The sequence below is a fragment of the Oryza sativa genome, chromosome 1 (genome assembly GCF_034140825.1).
Source record: "Oryza sativa Japonica Group chromosome 1, ASM3414082v1".
Lineage (NCBI taxonomy): Eukaryota > Viridiplantae > Streptophyta > Magnoliopsida > Poales > Poaceae > Oryza > Oryza sativa.
Genome location: NC_089035.1, coordinates 8,368,417 through 8,388,085, shown reverse-complemented (window position 1 = coordinate 8,388,085; position 19,669 = coordinate 8,368,417). Strand labels below are relative to the sequence as shown.

Sequence of the window (19,669 nt, the reverse complement as noted above, 5' to 3'; positions counted from 1 at the left end):
TTAGAAATTTGATTAGTTTACGCTAACCTAGTAGTAGATTAGTTTAGTGTGAGCTATCACTGTTTTTTTCTTCTTCCATTTCAGTAGGAAGCCTAACCGGAGTAGAATATCCTTTGATTACAAGCACGACTGATTCAAAGTTTGAAATTCAAGATAGAAATAATTTCAACATTAGGCTACGATCAGTTGAGCCACTGTTGGCAACATGTAGAAAAACCAACAAAATATTAAAAAAATATTTATGGCTAAAATTTTTACATATCTAATATGAGTAGTTTAAATGCCAAGGTTGTGCTCGGGAGGAGAGGTTAGCAACCTCTCCCCATACACGGAAAACGTGGTTACTTATTAACATATGGTTAATTAAGTATTATATTAAAAACTTAAAAATATATTAATATGATTTTGTACAACAACTTTCCCATATATCTTTTTTATTAAAAAACAATGTTTAACACTTCAGGAAGCATGCACGTAGAAAACAAAAGAATAGAAGTTGGTACTCCCTCGATCTTAAAATATAAGCAATATGGATTGATTAGGACACACCTTATTACTACGAATCTGGATGTAGGAAGTAACTTATAGACATTAGTAACTGAAGAATAGATTATGAGAACAAATATAAAAAAACTCATAAGTTCTCTTTTTATTTAAATTTTAAAGTTTTTTTTAGTTCATACTTGTACCATGTGTCTGCTCGTGGTGAATTTCGTGGTGTTTTTTTTTTACTGGTTGGTTTCACCTGTCAGTGGCAGTGCCAGCTTCGAGCAGTGCAACGGAAAAGGGCAAAAAAGTCAGCAGGCGGAAAAAAGCAGCAGCGAGAGGAGAGAGGAGAGGGGGGCGCAGGCGCAAAAAGCAAGCTACCACCGCAGCCCAGCTCGAGGCCACCACCACCACCACCACCACGGCACGGCGAAAGGGGAAGAAGAAGAGGAAAGGAAAAAAAAAAAATTCCGCAGCTGCTACCTCTCGCCGCCTTCGCCGCCGCCGCCGCGAGAAACCCAGCGGCGTCCCGGGAAACCCTAGCCCCATCCCCCACCCCGCCGCGCGCCCTCATGGGGCGTCCGCGTCGGCGCCAGTAGTAGACAGGAGCGGGGGGCCCGCCCCGTCGCCGACGAGGGGCATCCAACGATGGCGCGGATACGGCGCGCGAGCTCCGGACGAGGTTAGTGTGGCCCGATCTGAGCTGAGCTCTCCCTCCCGCGCTTGCTTTGCTGCTGGCTTTAGCTAGGTGGTGTCGTGTGGTCTCGGTGTTCGCGCTATAGCTAAGCGTAGAGAGCAATCCGAGGGTTTAGCTTTCGCGGCACGGCGGCGGCGGCTCGTGCCTGTGCGGCGAGGTGATGCGGCGAGGGGTTGGGCTTGAGGGGAGAAGGTGCGTGATGTCGGCTAATCAACTACTGTGGTGGCGGTGGGGGGGTTGGCGGGTTTGTTCCAGGATCTTAGTCGTCGCCGCTTGTTCGGTAGCTCAACTCTCAGGCCGTGAGAATTTGGGTTTGGTGTCGCGGGAATGGTGGTCATACTACTATGTAGGATTCAGTGCTCTCTGCTGCCGTGGCGATACTGGATATCTGGAATCTGATCGAAGAAGTGGGGCTTAGCTTAGGTTATCAATTATACAAATCCATGCCTTGGATAGCTCTTGGTTCTCTTGTATTGAGCTTTTCTATGTTGATTACTTAAAGCTGTAAGGCGGTTTTCTACCACAGAAGCACTATACATTTTCTGGACCTTCCATGTCAAATTGCACCAGTTCGGAGATAACAACCATTGCTATACAGAACAAGTACTTTTTAGTCTAGTTCATCTAGGATTTGTATCGACCAAAAATATACGATGAGCAGCTGGATGTCCCTAGTTCAGCATACATTGGGTTTTAAAATAGTCAAAATTGACATTAGTCTGTATTTGTTGTAGCCTCTGATCTAAGTTTGAGTCACTACAAATGGATTTGTGATATTGATTATCAAATTCAGGCCAATGGATCCTCCTTTACAAGAAAATGGTCATTACTGAACTCTTGTTACTGGAATGATGAGAATTCCTGCATTGCTGGGTTTGCGGAAAGTATCTACTTTATGCAGAGAAAATAGGCAACATCATGTTTACCATGTTTGGCCTTTTCTGGGAAAGTTATTATAAGTTTTAATTTGTGTTTATGGCTTCTTATGGAAGGAAGCTCTTTCGTTTTCTTGCAATAACTTGTCTTTCTAGAACTAATTAGCTCAAGTCAAAAAAATGTTTAATCCACCACCATAGCCATGTTAATTAGATTATGCTTTCATGCAGGGTAATAAACATCATTATAGGTTGAACATATACCATCACTGTCTCTGCTGAGTTTATCAACTGGAGATAAACACTTTGAAAATAGCTGTCATACTATTTCTGGTTCTTTATAGCTAAATAATGGTGGTTTATCGAAATATTTACATGGTCTGTAAAATCTTTAACTACACATGCCATGAGGTCTTATGAAATCCTCTTTGCTATTGATTTACACTATCTTTACTTATACTTGGAAACATCTGTGAATGCATATAAATATATGCTTGTGAACTTTTGTTCAACTACTCCCTTTGATTCCAATTATAAGTCGCTTTAGACTTGTGGACACAAAGTAAGAAAACAGCTCAAATGACTTAGTTGACTTCATTGGAAAAGATGAGCCATTTATTTGTGAGAGGGGTATCATTTATTTAGCAAGGGCAAATTGGGAAGAATAACTGCAGAAAGTGCCTAGAAGTTCCATAACTTCTTACATTTAGGAAAGAGTTGAGAATGCTAAAGCGACTTATATTTGGAATTGGAGGGAATATTTGATTTATGTGTTAGAGTGACTATCTTGAAAGGTGATTCTGTACATCTTTTGAGTGTTCATATTCATTAGTTGCACCTGACCAGTGTCAATGTACATACATATTCTTTAAGGCGTTGACTTGTTGATTCTTCATTGTACTGTTTCTTGGCAGGGCTTTTGGAAGATGCTCGAAGGAAAACCTTCTTAAATTTTTTGGCTGTGGTATTTACTCTGGAATTGATTACCAGAATCAATTTGATTGCCCAAACATCAGCTCTAAATGTGGTTGCCCCTGCTATATCTCCATCTCAAAGTTGGAGACCAGTTCGCTCCATGTTGTCAAAAGCTAAAGTTGACATTAGTATTTCAGTCAGCGAACAAAGACGAAAGAAGCTATATTCATCACCAGCTACTCTATCTGTGCACCCTCCAATGTCAGCGCCAAGCTATAGCTCCATTTCTGGTGATTCTGATCTCTCCTTTTATTCTTCAGACATGTCAGATAATTTGGTGCAGCATAACAGACGCTCAGAAGCAGAAATTTCTACTCATGTAGATGCTGCGCCTCCTGATGCAGCCTCAAATACTAGTGCAGCTCCTTCTGGATTAGTACAACCTCCAGTATCTCCTCACAATGGTATGTTTGATTGTTAGAGCCTTGGAATCATCTAATTTATATGATTTTCATTATTCAAGCATGACTTGAAATTATATGGTGTAAATACAATGCGTAAAGGGCCATCTGGTTATTCGAGTAGATACACAAAATGATGCCTGTGTGGTTATTTCTGATTTGCCTTTCCAAGAATTTGTTCTTTGATTGCACCTCAACCGTAGGCATTTGAGTAAATTGTGCAATTCTTTTACCAATCAACCAAGTGATATCAACATAAATTATTCAATTGCAATTTGCTTATTAATAGTTAATTAGAAATGTTAACTCTATTGTGCATATCCACATTCACATTGGAATGTACAAAGCTTTTACTTAGATCTGTGTGGTATCATGGTGCACCTTGATGATTCGGATCAACATTTTGGAGATCAATGCTTTGGATGTTTCTATGATCGCAAACGCCGGCAACAGAAAACGCGCAAAGAACCAGAATTAAGCTGAGGGGATAAAGCTCCATCATTATCTTGCTTAAGTTTTGTTGGTCATTATCTTTTAAGTTAGTCGTCATCTTTAGTTCACTATCTCAAGATTGTTAGCCATTTATCTCCAAGTTTGTTAGGCGTGTCAAATCCCTTGATCTAGAAAAGGGTATCCGGGTGTAAGGAATAATTAAGTAAGATTAATCTAATCAAGTTTAGGCATGTTTAGAGCCTCTCGCTCTCGGGGGAAGAGCCCTGCCTCCCGCCAGAGGATGATCGCGAGTTTCGCCCCTACCCCCTCCAAAATCATCCACTCGAGCATTCACTGCTCTGACAGCCGCTGCAACACCATCACCATCGTGCGCGTATCACTGCATACTTGAAGCATACTGAAATGCTCAGTGCCTGCGATCCTTTTGGCCAAATCCAATTCTCTGAATACTGGTGTCAGATGTGAAACTGGCTGGTTGTTTTGTAACCTGTTTGGTTGGCATTGTACCAGCTTTCAATAAAGGCTTGCAGCGAGCACATGGAACTTTGCAAAGTCCATGTATGCGGTCTAAGCCAATTTATAAGCTAGGTCTCGCTTGTGCTATTTGTCACTCTGCTTTTTCCTGTCATGTGAGCTATTGCTATTGACTTGAACAACTGGCTTCTGTGATTAAGCTTACTCTCATTGATCTTAACTTTTACTGCTCCTAATTTTGGCTTATCTGCCTGATCACTTGAGAACTCTATAGTATGTCCAGCTTATGTGGCCTAACCACAACCCTTTTTTATGCTCACATTAAACAATAAGATACAAAATACATGTGGTAAGTAAACATTGGTATTTTTGTTGTTATCTTGTGTAAAATAATTAATGAATTATGTGAAGAGTGTTATATGAAATTATAGTATGGATAATATCTTCTACAATAATCTGTTTTATTTGAAACATGATAGTATTCTGTTGTTATCCTATTTGCAGTTTATTCTGACTTGCTTATTGAACATGGCCCCCAAATATTGTGGGACTTCAGCTTAGTTTTCTTCATCCCTTAGTAATACTGAAGTACACATTATTGTTGTGCTGTCTGCCTAAGAAACGTTTATGCTACAATATGGCATCTTTTCTCTCTCAGTTATTTCCAGCTCTCTAAGATAGCTCAGTGAGATTTAACCTTACTGTTTTCCCCATTTATTTTGCATTTGGAATTTTCTCATGTCCTTGGTTTTGGCCTATTTGATCCAAATATTTTAGTCACAGATTTGTTGTTAACCATTATTTGATTTGTAGTATTCTCTAACAGCTATAGATATGCTGTTACTCACATTATAATTTACCTTCTGTTTTACCAGCATGTTGTTCACATAACATGGTACAAAAGAGAGGGAGCCAAGATTGCCATTGTGTTTACCCAGTAAGAGTTGAGCTTTTTCTCCGAAATGTTTCACTGACGTCAAATTGGAGCGATGAATTTCTGGGGGAACTTGCTTCTCAACTCAGTCTGAGGGTTACTCAGTTTGAGATTGTAAATTTCTATGTTGTTGGGGCTTCTGGGCTAAACATCACAATGTATATAGCTCCCCATACAGGAATTAGTTTCTCAGCCGACCAAGTTACCGCAATGAATTATTCACTTAGTCAGCATACAGTTCAGATCAACCCTGTACTAGTTGGTGACTACAATCTTCTTAATTTAACCTGGTTCAGGCCACTGGTTCTAGCTCCTGGTAATGCTAACTGATCTTGACTTTGCTCTATATATTACAATGCCGCAGTTTATTTTAGTGTTAAGGTAGAGAACACTGTAAGACTACTTCAGTTTTTTTTTGCTTCTTTAATCTCTATTGTCTACTGTACTAGAGAAACTGAAGAATATATATAGTATGTGGTAATACTGCTCATATGTTTGTGATTATCAAATAAGCAGATGATTATAAAAAAATCACTGTGGGTTGGCATATTCCATTCTATAGAATCAATTAGCAACTATATGCCAAAGAAAAAACAGAAAAGAAAAGTAAGATAAAATTACAATATTCAGTTCCTTACATTTCTTATTCTGTTTTTGTTCTGCTCCTCTATACCCTTCATGCATACATAGAGTGCATCTTTTAATTTGCATCCAGTTCTACTGAGATACATATATCTTATACTACATATGCTTTGAGTTTAGCACTGGTTGATCTAGTACTCTAGTGCAAACTTTGTACACACTACACAGTTTCTTATACATATTCCGGTCATTAATTCTTGGTGTATCAACTTGGTTATACAGTTAATGTGCTATTTTCTTTGGTGAACTTGGCTGTGCTTCCTTTGTTGATGATGTGACAGAAAAGGATGTTTGGTGATATCAATATGATACTTCCTATGAATGATATAAACATTATTTCTTTATATTTACAGCCCTGTATGCTGTCCAGCTATGGTTTTTCTTTTAACAAATCTCCTTTCCTAATATTGTGATCTTTCATTTCTATTTCAGCTCCAACATTCACAATATCACCTAAACCCTCTCCATCTCAAGCATCTACAGTACCAAGACACAGTGCGGATACCAGCAATGAAAAACACATGAGCTTGATTACTATCATTTGCATATTTATTGGTGCTCTAATTGCTGTCTTGGTGATTGCCATGTTTATTTGCTTCTGCAAATTAAGGAAAGGGAAAAGGAAGGTTCCTCCAGTTGAGACACGTACGTGCAGAGTTATCTATTCTCAGCTACATTCCTTGAAAACTATAGATTTGTTATACTTCATGAGATCTCTAATAATTGATAGTGAAGTTAGATATACCATGTCCATAGCTCCCCATAATATTTTTGGTTTCTTAACCAAATTTAAATGAATTATGCTTATTTTCTGGTTCATTATGCATGTTGGAGCATTCTTTTAGGAGCATTAATAATATCAGTTCTCCTGTGCAGCCAAGCAAAGAACACCAGATGCGGTTTCTGCAGTGGACTCACTTCCTCGCCCAACAAGTACAAGGTTCCTTGCATATGATGAACTGAAAGAAGCAACCAACAACTTTGATCCGTCAAGTATGCTTGGAGAAGGAGGTTTTGGCCGTGTCTTTAAAGGGGTACTAACTGATGGCACTGCCGTTGCTATAAAGAAGCTTACTAGTGGAGGGCACCAAGGAGATAAGGAATTTCTAGTTGAAGTGGAGATGCTGAGCAGGTTGCACCACCGAAACCTTGTGAAACTCATTGGTTACTATAGTAACCGTGAGTCATCACAGAACCTACTGTGCTATGAGCTTGTTCCTAATGGAAGCCTAGAGGCTTGGCTTCATGGTATGGCCAATTGAGTCAACTATTTCTCCTTCTGAAATTGCTGCATAAGTTCCACTCAGTTGCAGTTGAATGTGGTCCTTCATTGTTTAATTAATTAGTGGTGATCATGTAATCATGATACACCTTGACTCTTGAGTCTCTGACTACTTACATTTTTTTCAGGTACATTGGGAGCTAGCCGCCCCTTGGACTGGGACACTAGAATGAGGATAGCACTAGATGCTGCCAGGGGATTGGCATACCTTCATGAGGATTCTCAGCCTTGCGTAATCCACAGGGATTTCAAGGCTTCTAATATATTGCTTGAGGATGACTTTCATGCTAAAGTGTCTGATTTTGGTTTGGCCAAACAGGCACCGGAAGGTTGCACAAATTATCTCTCAACACGTGTTATGGGAACATTCGGGTAAGCAGGTTGACCACCTTGAAGTACTCCCCAGATGTTTCTGCTCTGCTTTTGCTTCATATAGCTGTCGTGCTTTCAGGTATGTAGCACCAGAGTATGCAATGACAGGACACTTGCTTGTAAAAAGCGATGTATATAGCTATGGAGTTGTTCTACTTGAACTACTTACTGGGAGGAGGCCTGTGGATATGTCACAACCTTCTGGCCAGGAAAATCTAGTGACATGGGTTAGATTTCTTTCTGCTCTTATCTTCAGCTGTTATTGTATTACCTTTTTATATCTGAACATGGATCCTTTAGTATGATAATTGTCATCTGAAGTTCACTAGCCATGCATGTTAGATATTTATCGATATATCTCGACAAGGCAAACAAACAAATGGACTTAGAGCAATATTACTACTAATCTGTTTCCTTTTTCGAAAAAAGAGAGACATTTTTTATGTTCCTCTCTATTCATATGCATTGTGTACATCCTTGGGTGGAAAGCAGATTTATGTGTGAGTAAATTTACACTTCAACATTTTTTTATGCCTGTTGTGCCAAAGCGCCATCTATCTGTTTGTTTCTTTTTGTGCCTATGTTTATGAGCTTACACAAATGTTTCCTGATCTTTCCACTAAAAGCCTTGTGTCACATCAACCTTTGCTGGCCAATTTGTCAGGTTTGTTCATTAGGTTTTTGAAAGCCAACTCTCAAACGTCAACGTATTTCTTGTAGACAGTACCAAATTCTTATCCCTGCATAGGTGTAGAGATACTTATTTGCTCAATTTTGACTACGCAGGCACGACCAATTTTACGAGATAAAGATACGCTAGAAGAACTAGCTGATCCCAAGCTTGGTGGCCAGTATCCAAAAGATGATTTTGTGCGAGTATGCACAATTGCAGCCGCCTGTGTTTCACCGGAGGCAAGCCAAAGGCCAACAATGGGCGAGGTGGTGCAGTCACTGAAGATGGTCCAACGCTCTGAGTTCCAGGAATCCATACCAACACCTCCAGCACGACCCAATGTTAGGCAGTCCTCAACCACCTATGAATCTGATGGCACTTCATCCATGTTCTCTTCTGGACCCTTTTCAGGCCTCAGCCCCTTTGAGACTGAGAACATATCGAGAACGGCTTTCTCTGAAGATCTTCACGAAGGGCGGTAACAGTGGTGGTTTGTGAAGCTGTTTTGGGTAGAGCCTCAGAGTCTCTGACCACCCATTTGAAGGCTGGTGGTGCAAGTGACCTAACCAGTTTTATTGGGAGGTAAATCCTGTAAATTCCATTTTTATTCACCACCTGCGAAAGACCAAATTGTTACAAGAACATTCGGTGGCTTTGTATGATGGAAATGATTTTGTTCCAAGTTCTTTTTTGCTCCTATAGCTCCTGTCTCATTTACTGTATGGATCATAGACATTTAATTAGGTGATGTGGTTGTATTCTTCAGTGACAAATTGTGGTACTGTAGCTCGTGTCCTGATTGAACAGCAGAGAGCTGCGCTGGTGACCCTACACGTGTCATGCCCATGGCGAGTGCCCCTCTCCTCTCGTGGACCCGGCAAGCGCTCCCAGTCGCTGACACGTGTCACCCCGCTAATACTGTTTCCCTCAGCCTCCTCGTTTTGCTCCTCTCCCCTCGTCATCTCGATTGCTGTGTGCGCCTCACACTGTCTTCTCCCTACCCTCTGTTTGTCTCCTCCCTCTCCCTCTGCTCATGGCTGGTAGGGTTCGGTGCTCGCCGGCGGTGGCGCTGGCGCTCGTCGTGGCGGCGGCGGCCGCGGCCGCGGCGACGGCGAAGCTGTACAGCCCGGCGGACAGGATCCTGGTGAACTGCGGGTCGACGACGGACGGGCTGGACGCGGAGGGGCGCAGGTGGGTGGCGGACGCGACGAACGACACGTGGCTGACGGACTCCGGCAAGTCTTCGATCATGGCGGCCGCCGACGAGCTGGAGACGATGCTGCCGTCGTCCATCCCCTACATGACGGCGCGGGTGTTTACCATGGACACGGTGTACAACTTCACGGTGAACCCGCGCGACCGCCACTGGATCCGGCTCCACTTCTACCCGTCGTCGTACAACGGGCTGGAGCCCCAGGACTTCCGGTTCTCCGTCTTCACCACCACGGGATACACGCTGCTCCACAACTTCAGCGTCTACTTCACCACCAAGGCGCTCACCCAGGCGTACCTCATCAGGGAGTACTCGCTGCCGCGTGTCCCGGAGGGCCACTTCGGCGTCACCTTCTCGCCGTCGCCCATGATGAACGTCACCTACGCCTTCGTCAACGGCATCGAGGTGATCTCCATGCCGGACATGTTCAACAACCCGGCCACCATGGTCGGCTTCGCCGACCAGACCGCCGACGTCTCCGCCGCCGCGTTCCAGACCATGTACCGCCTCAACGTCGGCGGCGCCTACATCCCGCCGTCCAACGACTCCGGCCTCACGCGGCCGTGGTACGACGACACGCCGTTCGTCCAGGGCCCCCTGCGCGGCCTCGTCTACAACGCCGGCCCGCACTTCCACATCAAGTACCCCAGCGACGCCGCCGAGTACGCCGCGCCGCCGGAGGTGTACCTCGGCGGCCGCTCCATGGGCAGGGACCAGCGCCTCAACCAGAACTCCAACCTCACCTGGAGCCTCCACGTGGAGTGCAACTTCACCTACGTCGTGCGCCTCCATTTCTGCGAGCTCCAGCTCATCCACGGCAACCAGCGGGTGTTCGACATCTACATCAACAACCGGACGGCGCAGACGGACGTGGACGTGCTGGAGATGGCGACGGAGCGCGGCGTGCCGGTGTACAAGGACTACGCGGTGAGGCTGAGCAACGACACCGCCGACGAGCATCTGTGGGTGGCGGTGCACCCCTCGGTGATGCTCCGCCCGCAGTTCTACGACGCCATCCTCAACGGCCTCGAGGTGTTCAAGGTGAACAACACCGGCGGCAGCCTGGCGTCGCCGGACCCCGTCCCGTACAAGCTGCTCGCGGAGAAGGAGCTCGGCTGGGGCGGGCCGCCGGAGTTCTCCACCGACAACCCGGCCAACATGGCGTCGGTGATGGGCGGCACGGCGGGCGGCGCGGCGGCGGCCGGGATCGTGGCGGCCATCTGCGTGGTGGTGTACAGCAACAAGAGGAGCAAGAAGCTGGGCGGCGGCGGCGCCGACTCGCACACCTCCGCGTGGCTGCCGCTGTACCACTCCCACACCAGCGGCAAGTCGTCGGGGCACATCACGGCGAACATCGCCGGCATGTGCCGCCACTTCTCGTTCGCGGAGATCAAGGCGGCGACCAAGAACTTCTCCAACGACCTGGCCATCGGCGTGGGCGGGTTCGGCGTGGTGTACCGCGGCGTGGTGGACGGCGACGTGAAGGTGGCGGTGAAGCGGTCCAACCCGTCGTCGGAGCAAGGCATAACCGAGTTCCAGACGGAGGTGGAGATGCTCTCCAAGCTCCGCCACCGCCACCTCGTCTCCCTCATCGGCTTCTGCGAGGAGGACGGCGAGATGGTGCTCGTCTACGACTACATGGAGCACGGCACCCTGCGCGAGCACCTCTACCACAACGGCGGCAAGCCCACGCTGTCGTGGCGCCACCGCCTCGACATCTGCATCGGCGCCGCCCGCGGCCTCCACTACCTCCACACCGGCGCCAAGTACACCATCATCCACCGCGACGTCAAGACCACCAACATCCTCGTCGACGACAACTGGGTCGCCAAGGTCTCCGACTTCGGCCTCTCCAAGTCCGGCCCCACCACGCTCAACCAGTCGCACGTCAGCACCGTCGTCAAGGGCAGCTTCGGCTACCTCGACCCGGAGTACTACCGCCGGCAGCAGCTCACCGACAAGTCCGACGTCTACTCCTTCGGCGTCGTGCTGTTCGAGGTGCTCATGGCGCGCCCGGCGCTCGACCCGGCGCTGCCGCGCGACCAGGTCAGCCTCGCCGACTACGCGCTCGCCTGCAAGCGCGGCGGCGCGCTGCCGGACGTCGTCGACCCGGCGATCAGGGACCAGATCGCGCCCGAGTGCCTCGCCAAGTTCGCCGACACGGCGGAGAAGTGCCTCTCCGAGAACGGCACCGAGCGCCCCACCATGGGCGACGTGCTCTGGAACCTCGAGAGCGCGATGCACTTCCAGGACGCGTTCGACGCCGCCGCCGGCCGCCCCGTCCCCGCGCTCGACGCCGCCGCCGGCAGCAGCAGCCACCTCGACGACGGGAGCACGGCCAGCATCAACACGCTGGCCACGTCGTCCACGTCGCACCCGCACGAGCCGTGCGTCGACGTTGTCTTGGAGCCCGACGACGTCGTCGCGGAGCGCGCCACCTTCTCGCAGCTCGTCCAGCCCACCGGCCGGTGACAGTGACACCACTACGGCACTACCACAAGTGAACCATGCACATAGATCCAAAGTTTAATTAGTTCCGACTTTTTTTTTATTTCTTTCGAGGAAATTAGTTCTAATTAATGCCAAAGTTTGATTAGTTCCGAGTTTTTCTTTTGTGTTAATTAATGCTAAATCTCGGTTTTTGGTTTATATCCCTATTCCGGACCAGATTCATTCGTTTCCGAGACCTAAATCGAGTTCATCCCAAGTCCAATTCCGAAACCTCTCCGAATTTTCTTCCTCTATCTTAAGCAACATTTGGAAAAAAACTCTCCGAATTATACCATTATAAATTTCCAGTCACCCATGTAACGTGTGTTCAACTTGCAACGAAGCTAACCCAAACGATTAACTCCGCCTCGACCGGGAGCGGATTTCAACTCCGCCTCGACCGGGAGCGGATTTTAAAAACATCCCCTCATTATTTGCATGCCATCTAAATGATTATAAAAAATTTTAAAAAAAATGACTAGATAGATTAATCTAAATTAATATATTTCACAAACATGCTGGTTAAAATTCAACTTATACAAACTATAATGAAAAAACAAATTTCATTGCAACTTGTTGAAGTTAAATTTTGGATAAATGTGACATATCCTACATTCAAAATCCTTTATATTTTGAAATGGAGGGAGTATATATGTTAACTCAAATATAAGTTTATAGCTAGTTAACTCTACTATTAAACATCTTCTATAAGTTTATATCTCCCTAGTAGCAAAACACATATTTTTGATGGTTGGCTTTTGGGGTGGACAAGAAAGAGAGCAAGCATAACACATATTCTTGTAGGAGCTTCTGCTATACGTTGGGCTTTGTAGTTGTGCAGGAATAATGCGGTTTTTGACAAATCACCATCTATTACATATATGCAGGTAATTTTTAGGGTAACATATTGGCTTCAGCTCTGAGCTCAACTACAAAGATCTGAAGAAGATGGTGAGTTCATACAAGTAGCATGTCGGAAGCTTGAGACGGCGGTTATGCAACTCTTTACCAATTATAGATGGAGATTAACAAATAGACTTCGATAAATGTGTTCTCCTTATCTTTTGTTTTGGTTGGTTTCTCTTTAATCTTTGGTGGATGTTTTTGTTGTTTTGTTGAACTACAAACATCTTCTAAATTAGGATGGAGGGAGTAGCAGGATCAGGGTTTACCAAACCGTATGGTTATCATGGTTATCATGTGCGGTAGCCTTTTTAGTTTTTGAACCACGGTATATCTCGCGAGGTTACCGCAATAACAATCAAACCGCGGGTTAATGGTAACCCCACCCTAAACGGTTTGGTAAACCTTGACAGAACCCAACCACAAGTATTCTATTGCTCTGTAACGAATAAATAATGGTTTCAATTCTCCAGAAAAAAAAGATGATGGGTTGATCAGGGGGAGTATCCTTAATGTATGTTCATTAAGAGCATGTTAGTTTTTCAAACTATTAAACGGAGTGAAAACTTTCTGTATACAAATTGCTTTATAATTTTATCTTTTTAATAATTAATTAGTTATATGCTAATCACGTTTCTCATTTTAGTTGTAGAAGAGAGGGAAAAAAATATGAGCATGTTTTAATAATGTACTCCCTCCGTTTCACAATGTAAGTCATTATAACATTTTCCATATTAATATTGATGTTAACGAATCTAGACATATATATCTTTCTAGATTCATTAACATCCATATGAATATGGGAAATGGTAGAATGATTCACATTGTAAAATGGAGGAAGTAACTATTATTTATTATTTTATGTATTTTACACGATAAAAATATATTAGATTTATTTATATATTTTTATTAAGAGAAGAAGTATGTTTCATTTGTCCCGGCCCCACGTATCAATGAAACCAGAGGATCCCAATCCTCTACTCCTAGCCCACCCCAACCAAACCATCGTGATTCCCGAGCCGGACGGACCCGAACCACAGTTCACCCGTTTAGGTCGCCGCCTCGCCGCTTCCCACTCCCGAACCCTCCCCTCCCCCCTCCCGCCCGCCGCGTACGGCGCCGGCGGCCACGGCGAGGGCCCTCGTCGTCGGAGGCCCCCTACCACTGGCCTGGCGGGGCTCACCCGCCGCCCCCTCCTCCTCTCCCGAAGGCCGAAGAGGCGCGCCTCCATCATCAGCAGGTCAGTTTGGGGGTGGTGGTGGTGGTGGTGGTGGTGGGCGTCGTGTACCTGCGTATCTGTGGACGCGTGGGGTGGCCGCACCCGGTGGGAACCAATGCCGGCCTAGAGCCGTCGGTCGCGCGCGGCGCGGATGCGGCTCTTAGGGGTAGAGAGGGGGTAGGGCGAGGCGGATTGGCTCGATTTGTTCGCGCATCTGTTCTTTTGTTTTTTTTCCCTCGCTCATAGAAATAGCGGGGATGGATAGTGTTCCGCGCCCTTCTGAGTTGGGGGGCACTGCGTATATTTGTCCAAGGTTAAACTGATAGACGCGAGGATTTATGAGATGGCTAGGGATTGCTTATGCGGACGCTGGTAGTGGTAGGGTTCGGAATCGATTTGCTGCTTTTTCGCTCTCTGTGAAATTTTAGAATTTTCTACATTAGAAATGCCATGAAGCATGAAAGAAAAGAAAATCTTTAGTCGTATATGCCACTTGTAATTCAGAACTGTATATATATATTATTGAAATGCGCATGAGTTCAATATCATCGTGAAAGAGATATTCATTGGCTGCTTTTATGAACTTCATGAGAAGCATGTTTCAGTTTGTGGCTTTTAGGGAAATGTAGGTCTGGAGCCAATTTTTTTGATCGAATTGAACATGTCCTGTATGATATCGACTAGTACGTGCATCCTAGTAGCTTATATGAACTAAGGGAGAAAGCAATTATGGGCCTGCTTGGGAGCGATTGCTGTGGCTTTTGGGGCTGCAGCGGCACAGCGCAGCCGCTTGGCTGCATCTCCAAAAGGCCACAGCCATTGCATCAATCAGCTGTTGCGGGAGAAGCTGGCTAGCTGCTGCAGCACAGCGACAGGCAGCTGAAATGAACAAGCCCTATGGTTCAACCAATGACAAAAAATGCCCTCTAGGAACTATGTTTACTTTTATGTGCAACAGCTTCTATTTATTTACATTGATAAGCAAACATCACTGCAGACTTGAAATATTTCTTTTGCCTTCACTAAACAACTTCTTCCTTCTATTTCCTCAGCTTTTCATAGCAAAGACTAGCTTGAATAGATTATTATCTGCCAATGGCAAGGGAACCAAGTCCTGAAATTGATGATGAACTATTCAATGAAGTTTATGGGAAGGCATACAGTGGTCCAGTTGCAACAACTACTAACAATGTGACGCCTAGAGTGAATGATGAGAAGAGGCCCCTCGAACGTGAAAAGTCAGATGAGGAAGATGGCCCCCCAGATCCCAATGCTGTCCCTACTGACTTCACTAGCAGAGAAGCCAAAGTCTGGGAGGCTAAAGCTAAAGCTACAGAAAGGAACTGGAAGAAGAGAAAGGAGGAAGAAATGATTTGTAAAATATGTGGAGAATCAGGTCATTTTACTCAGGTAGTCTTTTCTCTGAATAAATTACAACTGGCATGCTTGTTGATTGAGATAGACACATAATGCATTACTAGACTTTGTTTATCCACTTGCAGTATTTTCAACTCTGCAGTAAGTCAGTAACGAGTTACACTCAATATTGATACTGAATTTAACAGTTAGCATATTCAAAATGGAGATTGCTCTGTAAAAAGATTAGTCTGCTGTAGTGTTGTATCAACCTTTATTTTTTATCTTGAATCTAAAAAGTATATTATAACAAAAATAAATTCTGTGACTACTATTATTTGTCATTTTCTTTTCCTTTTTCCTTTCATCTTTATTTATCATTTTTCAGACCTTTCTCCTTTTTCATTACTCTCAATGGTGAATTTGGACTTAAAAACTTTAATACAAAAGAAACATGTTCAGTAGTACATCCACAAGTTCATTCATTCTCCTATCTTTCATAATTTATATGCTAATCTGATTGCTCAACCAAACATTCGTGCACTGGATACCTTAAATTCATTGAGTCTCTTTAAAGCACCTCAGGGAGTTGCCTCTATACATCTTGACATTGATTACAGTTTAGAGACACTGTAGTGTTTTATGTGCATTGTTTGTGCATACTTATAGGCCCTGTTTCTTTCAGCTTGGGATTATTATAATCCAGATTATTGGGAGTAAGCTGAGAGAAACAGACAACTTATTGAAATAACTTATTATAATCTAGAGCCCAGCCTATTATAATCTGATAAGCTCATTTAGGTGAGCTTTTTCCAGATTATTGGGTGAAAAATTACCCACCATACCACCCCACTCCCTCTTTAGACTTGCAAACCAAATAATCTAGGCTCTAATAATCTAGGAAAGAAACAACTAACCGCTTATTCTACTACAGATTATAACAATCTATCTTATAGTAATCTGACTCAATAATCTAGATTATAATAATCCCAAGCTGAAAGAAATAGGGCCTCAAAATTTGTATTTCAGCTTACAATTTTTTCCCTTTGGAACAGGGTTGTCCATCCACGCTGGGAGCAAATAGGAGAAATGCAGATTTTTTTGAAAGAGTTCCAGCAAGAGATAAACAAGTCAGGGATCTATTCACTGAGAGGACAATAAGTCAGATTGAGAAGGATGTGGGGTGTAAAATAAAAATGGATGAGAAGTTCCTGTTTGTCAGTGGTAAAGATAGGTTAATACTAGCGAAAGGTGTCGATGCTGTTCATAAAATCATTCAGGAGGGTAAAGGTAAAAATACTTCAAGCAGTCCAAAACGGGATCGTTTGAGATCCCCTGTGCGAACTACCAGTGATATTCGCCCAAGGCACACTGATTCTAGATGGTCACATAGTCCAAGAAGTGCTCCGCGCTCTCAAAGTAAAGGATATTATAACGAAAGGCCTCTAGATGGCCGTTCACATGATGATATGCCTAAGTTTTCGAAAGAATCTCCACAAGGTAGGGCGCTCAAGCACACTCGTCTTATCATTGTTGTATCGGCAAATATTAGGAGCCAGGCATTTTAGACGATTTGAGATAAAGAAAATGCCTCTGATCCCTTTTTGTTGGTTACCACCATCTATGGTAATTTGTTTGGTTCCTTTTGCAGCTAGAGGTAAGTTCAAGATTTATGTGCTCAAATGACTCAATGTATGTCTGGTTATGATCAGACAAATTTACTTGAATACAACAAGTTCCATATCGAAAGGTTTTCCAGACATCTGACTTGGATGGCCTGCAATTTGTGTATTGCATCTGGCATTATTCCTCCTTTCAGTGTACAATAAAGTCTACTTAGGTGTCAGTCGTACTATCTTAGTCATCTGGAACTAAAATGCATGCCTTGCATGTTCTTCCTTTTGCTGAAGCTTCTGCCAACTATGGAGCTAAAGGCCGTCCAGCCCAATCAAAATCTCCATGTCAACCCTCATATATTGATGATTCCCTTAGATCAAATGATGGGAATAACCAATATGCAGCTACATATGTGCCAAATACCTGGAGCACTGAGACGCGTGGAACCGATTCCCGATTAAGCCTTAAGTTTGACCTGCCTTCCTATCCTCAAACTTTGGAAGAGCTTGAAATGGAGTTCAAAAGAGAAGCTATGGAGTTAGCTATAGCCCGTGACAAAGAGGAGGATGAAGAGAACTACAAGCATCGTGAGGTAAATTCTTATTGGCATATTGAATAGCTCATCATTTCTCTGTTAGGTAACTTATTTTCAATATAAAATGGTCACTGGTGGTATCTGATTGAGAGTTCTTGTTATTTTTTATTAACATGGTGGTTTGATCTGTCCATGATAAGAAGAGTTTGCAACACATGTATTCTTTACTTTCTTTTATAAGAAAACCGATAATTTCAGGGTCTATTTTGTGTAGCCACAGCATGAATAGTATTAGAACTATATGTTTCAGTGTTTCTGTCATTGGCTCATTGCAAATAAGAATGTTCTTTAGTTTACCCAATGATTGCTTAAATTTGGCATGTAGTATATTTTTGCCCTTCCACTTCCAGCCTTTCAGTTGGAAACAGCTGAACTTCCAAACTCTTACTCTGTTCAATTTATTTTTTCAACATTTTTTGTTTTTATAACTGCATGATTAATATGTGAAGTGAAATCTGGAGTACATCAATCCACATTCCACATAATATTTGAGGGTCCATTGTGTCTTTTATTTTTAAAATTGTTGAGTGCACTCCATTGATTCCCATCATCATTTGCAGAATTTCCAGCAACTTAATTTGTGTGTATGAAACGTTGGAGGTTACTTCAGAACAACACAACCTAAAACACTTGTCATGATTAGTTATTCCTTTTGGTTGTTCTATGTTATAACATACTAACATTTCTGTCATTGATTTAATTGAGTTGTATTGACTGCGGCAGGCAACCTTTTCATATTCGGATAATTTTGTTAGCTGTGGCTTATGTTTTGAAATTAGATGTATTCACAAAAGGGTGTTGTGGCTTCAATTTCATAATTGCAGCGTGGTTGCTTTCTAACAACTTCCTTTTTATGTTGAAAATGTCTACCAAGTAACCCTTCAGTATTTCCTGATGTCATTATTATTTTCAATGTAGTCATTGAGAGAAATGAGAGAAAACCACATGAAGAGAGTAACAGCCATGAGGAGTATGCATTCAAGGAAGTGGGATGAATTTCTTGAACAAAGCTTTAAAAGGCACCAGCAAGCTCATCCGACTTCTTATGCCCAAACTTCTTATCCAGACTATGATCAGAGAGCTACACAATTTGCTGCTACTGGTCCACCAAATGACTCGAAGAGTGAATATCCGTATATTACTGATAGCTATTCAGCCCCAAGGCCTCATGCTGCATACAGCGAGTTTGAGCATGAGAGACATGATGACTTTGGGAGGACCTATGGGCGGTATTAGCTTTTGCCTAGTGGTGAGTTCAACATTCGTTTTAGCTTTTCACCATAAGTTGTGCAGTTTAAATGCATTTAGAGAGAGCCTCTTTTACGGTTTGAGAAACTGACTGACACAAAGGTAAGTCCTTGAGGTCCTGTTCCAGGTAAGAGTGGCAAAGTAGTTAATGAATTGCGAATCGCTACTTATAACAGATACGGACTTGGTAGCATCCATCTTACTAAGAGATGTTGATGGAATGTTATGTTACATTTTTTAGTACCTAAAGAGCGGTTCCCGGATTTTCAGGGCACCTATGTGAGGAATCTGAGTCAATGGTGTGGTACTGTCTTAGCAGCTTAGCGCCTATTTTCTGTCATGTAGTTTCAGAAGGTAAGAAATTTGGTATATTAGCAGTGATATGTGTTCCAGTTGCTCATTCTTTTGCAGTACCATCACAATGGGACTTGGAACTGTCAAAATGGATTTAGATAATGTATGTCTTTATCTATGTGGTCGATGAAACGGTTGATGTTATGAATGTTGTAAGTGTTAAAATAATGTTAGTTACAGCTTTCCCCTTTTTCTCCTGTTGAACATTCTTCAGCTAGATTGGTATGGTTTTTCTTTTCTGCTAGATTGTTTTTTCCCGGTTGATTTCTAGAAATATACTCATGTCGTGTTAGCTAATCTTATAAGGAAATTGGCATTCAGACCTGTTGAGTTGATATTTTTCTTTCTTTTTTGAGAAAAAGGGATCTATTGAGTTGTACTTTTCTTACTTTTCTACTGTAGTTTCTAGA

At 43.5% G+C, this 19,669-nt stretch overlaps 2 protein-coding genes across 2 annotated transcripts; both read left to right on the top strand.

The window, feature by feature from the left end:
- Nucleotides 1–860: 860 nt before the first annotated feature.
- On the top strand, nucleotides 861–12,126 carry LOC4327115 (receptor-like protein kinase ANXUR1). The gene is made up of 9 exons (XM_015765301.3): nucleotides 861–1,168; nucleotides 2,973–3,437; nucleotides 5,237–5,611; nucleotides 6,370–6,582; nucleotides 6,814–7,185; nucleotides 7,348–7,591; nucleotides 7,671–7,818; nucleotides 8,378–8,739; nucleotides 9,357–12,126. The coding sequence occupies exons 1-9, from the start codon at nucleotides 1,135–1,137 to the stop codon at nucleotides 11,947–11,949; spliced, it is 4,806 nt and encodes a 1,601-aa protein (XP_015620787.1). The 5' UTR covers nucleotides 861–1,134; the 3' UTR covers nucleotides 11,950–12,126.
- Nucleotides 12,127–13,879: 1,753 nt separating this feature from the next.
- On the top strand, nucleotides 13,880–19,456 carry LOC4327113 (uncharacterized). Its single transcript, XM_015777068.3, has 6 exons — nucleotides 13,880–14,110; nucleotides 15,142–15,499; nucleotides 16,501–16,945; nucleotides 17,356–17,654; nucleotides 18,576–18,906; nucleotides 19,176–19,456. The coding sequence occupies exons 2-5, from the start codon at nucleotides 15,185–15,187 to the stop codon at nucleotides 18,891–18,893; spliced, it is 1,377 nt and encodes a 458-aa protein (XP_015632554.1). The 5' UTR covers nucleotides 13,880–14,110; nucleotides 15,142–15,184; the 3' UTR covers nucleotides 18,894–18,906; nucleotides 19,176–19,456.
- The last annotated feature ends 213 nt before the right edge of the window (nucleotides 19,457–19,669 follow it).

What these genes read in the sequence shown, in the direction of transcription:
- LOC4327115 (XM_015765301.3), top strand. Translation starts at nt 1,135, where the DNA reads ATGGCGCGGATACGGCGCGCGAGCTCCGGACGAG. An exon ending in GGTTCCTCCAGTTGAGACAC is followed by an intron (nt 6,583 to 6,813) that starts GTACGTGCAGAG and finishes TCTCCTGTGCAG; the next exon opens with CCAAGCAAAGAACACCAGAT. An exon ending in CGTGTTATGGGAACATTCGG is followed by an intron (nt 7,592 to 7,670) that starts GTAAGCAGGTTG and finishes TCGTGCTTTCAG; the next exon opens with GTATGTAGCACCAGAGTATG.
- LOC4327113 (XM_015777068.3), top strand. Translation starts at nt 15,185, where the DNA reads ATGGCAAGGGAACCAAGTCCTGAAATTGATGATGAACTATTCAATGAA. An exon ending in AATCAGGTCATTTTACTCAG is followed by an intron (nt 15,500 to 16,500) that starts GTAGTCTTTTCT and finishes CCTTTGGAACAG; the next exon opens with GGTTGTCCATCCACGCTGGG. An exon ending in TTCGAAAGAATCTCCACAAG is followed by an intron (nt 16,946 to 17,355) that starts GTAGGGCGCTCA and finishes CTTTTGCTGAAG; the next exon opens with CTTCTGCCAACTATGGAGCT.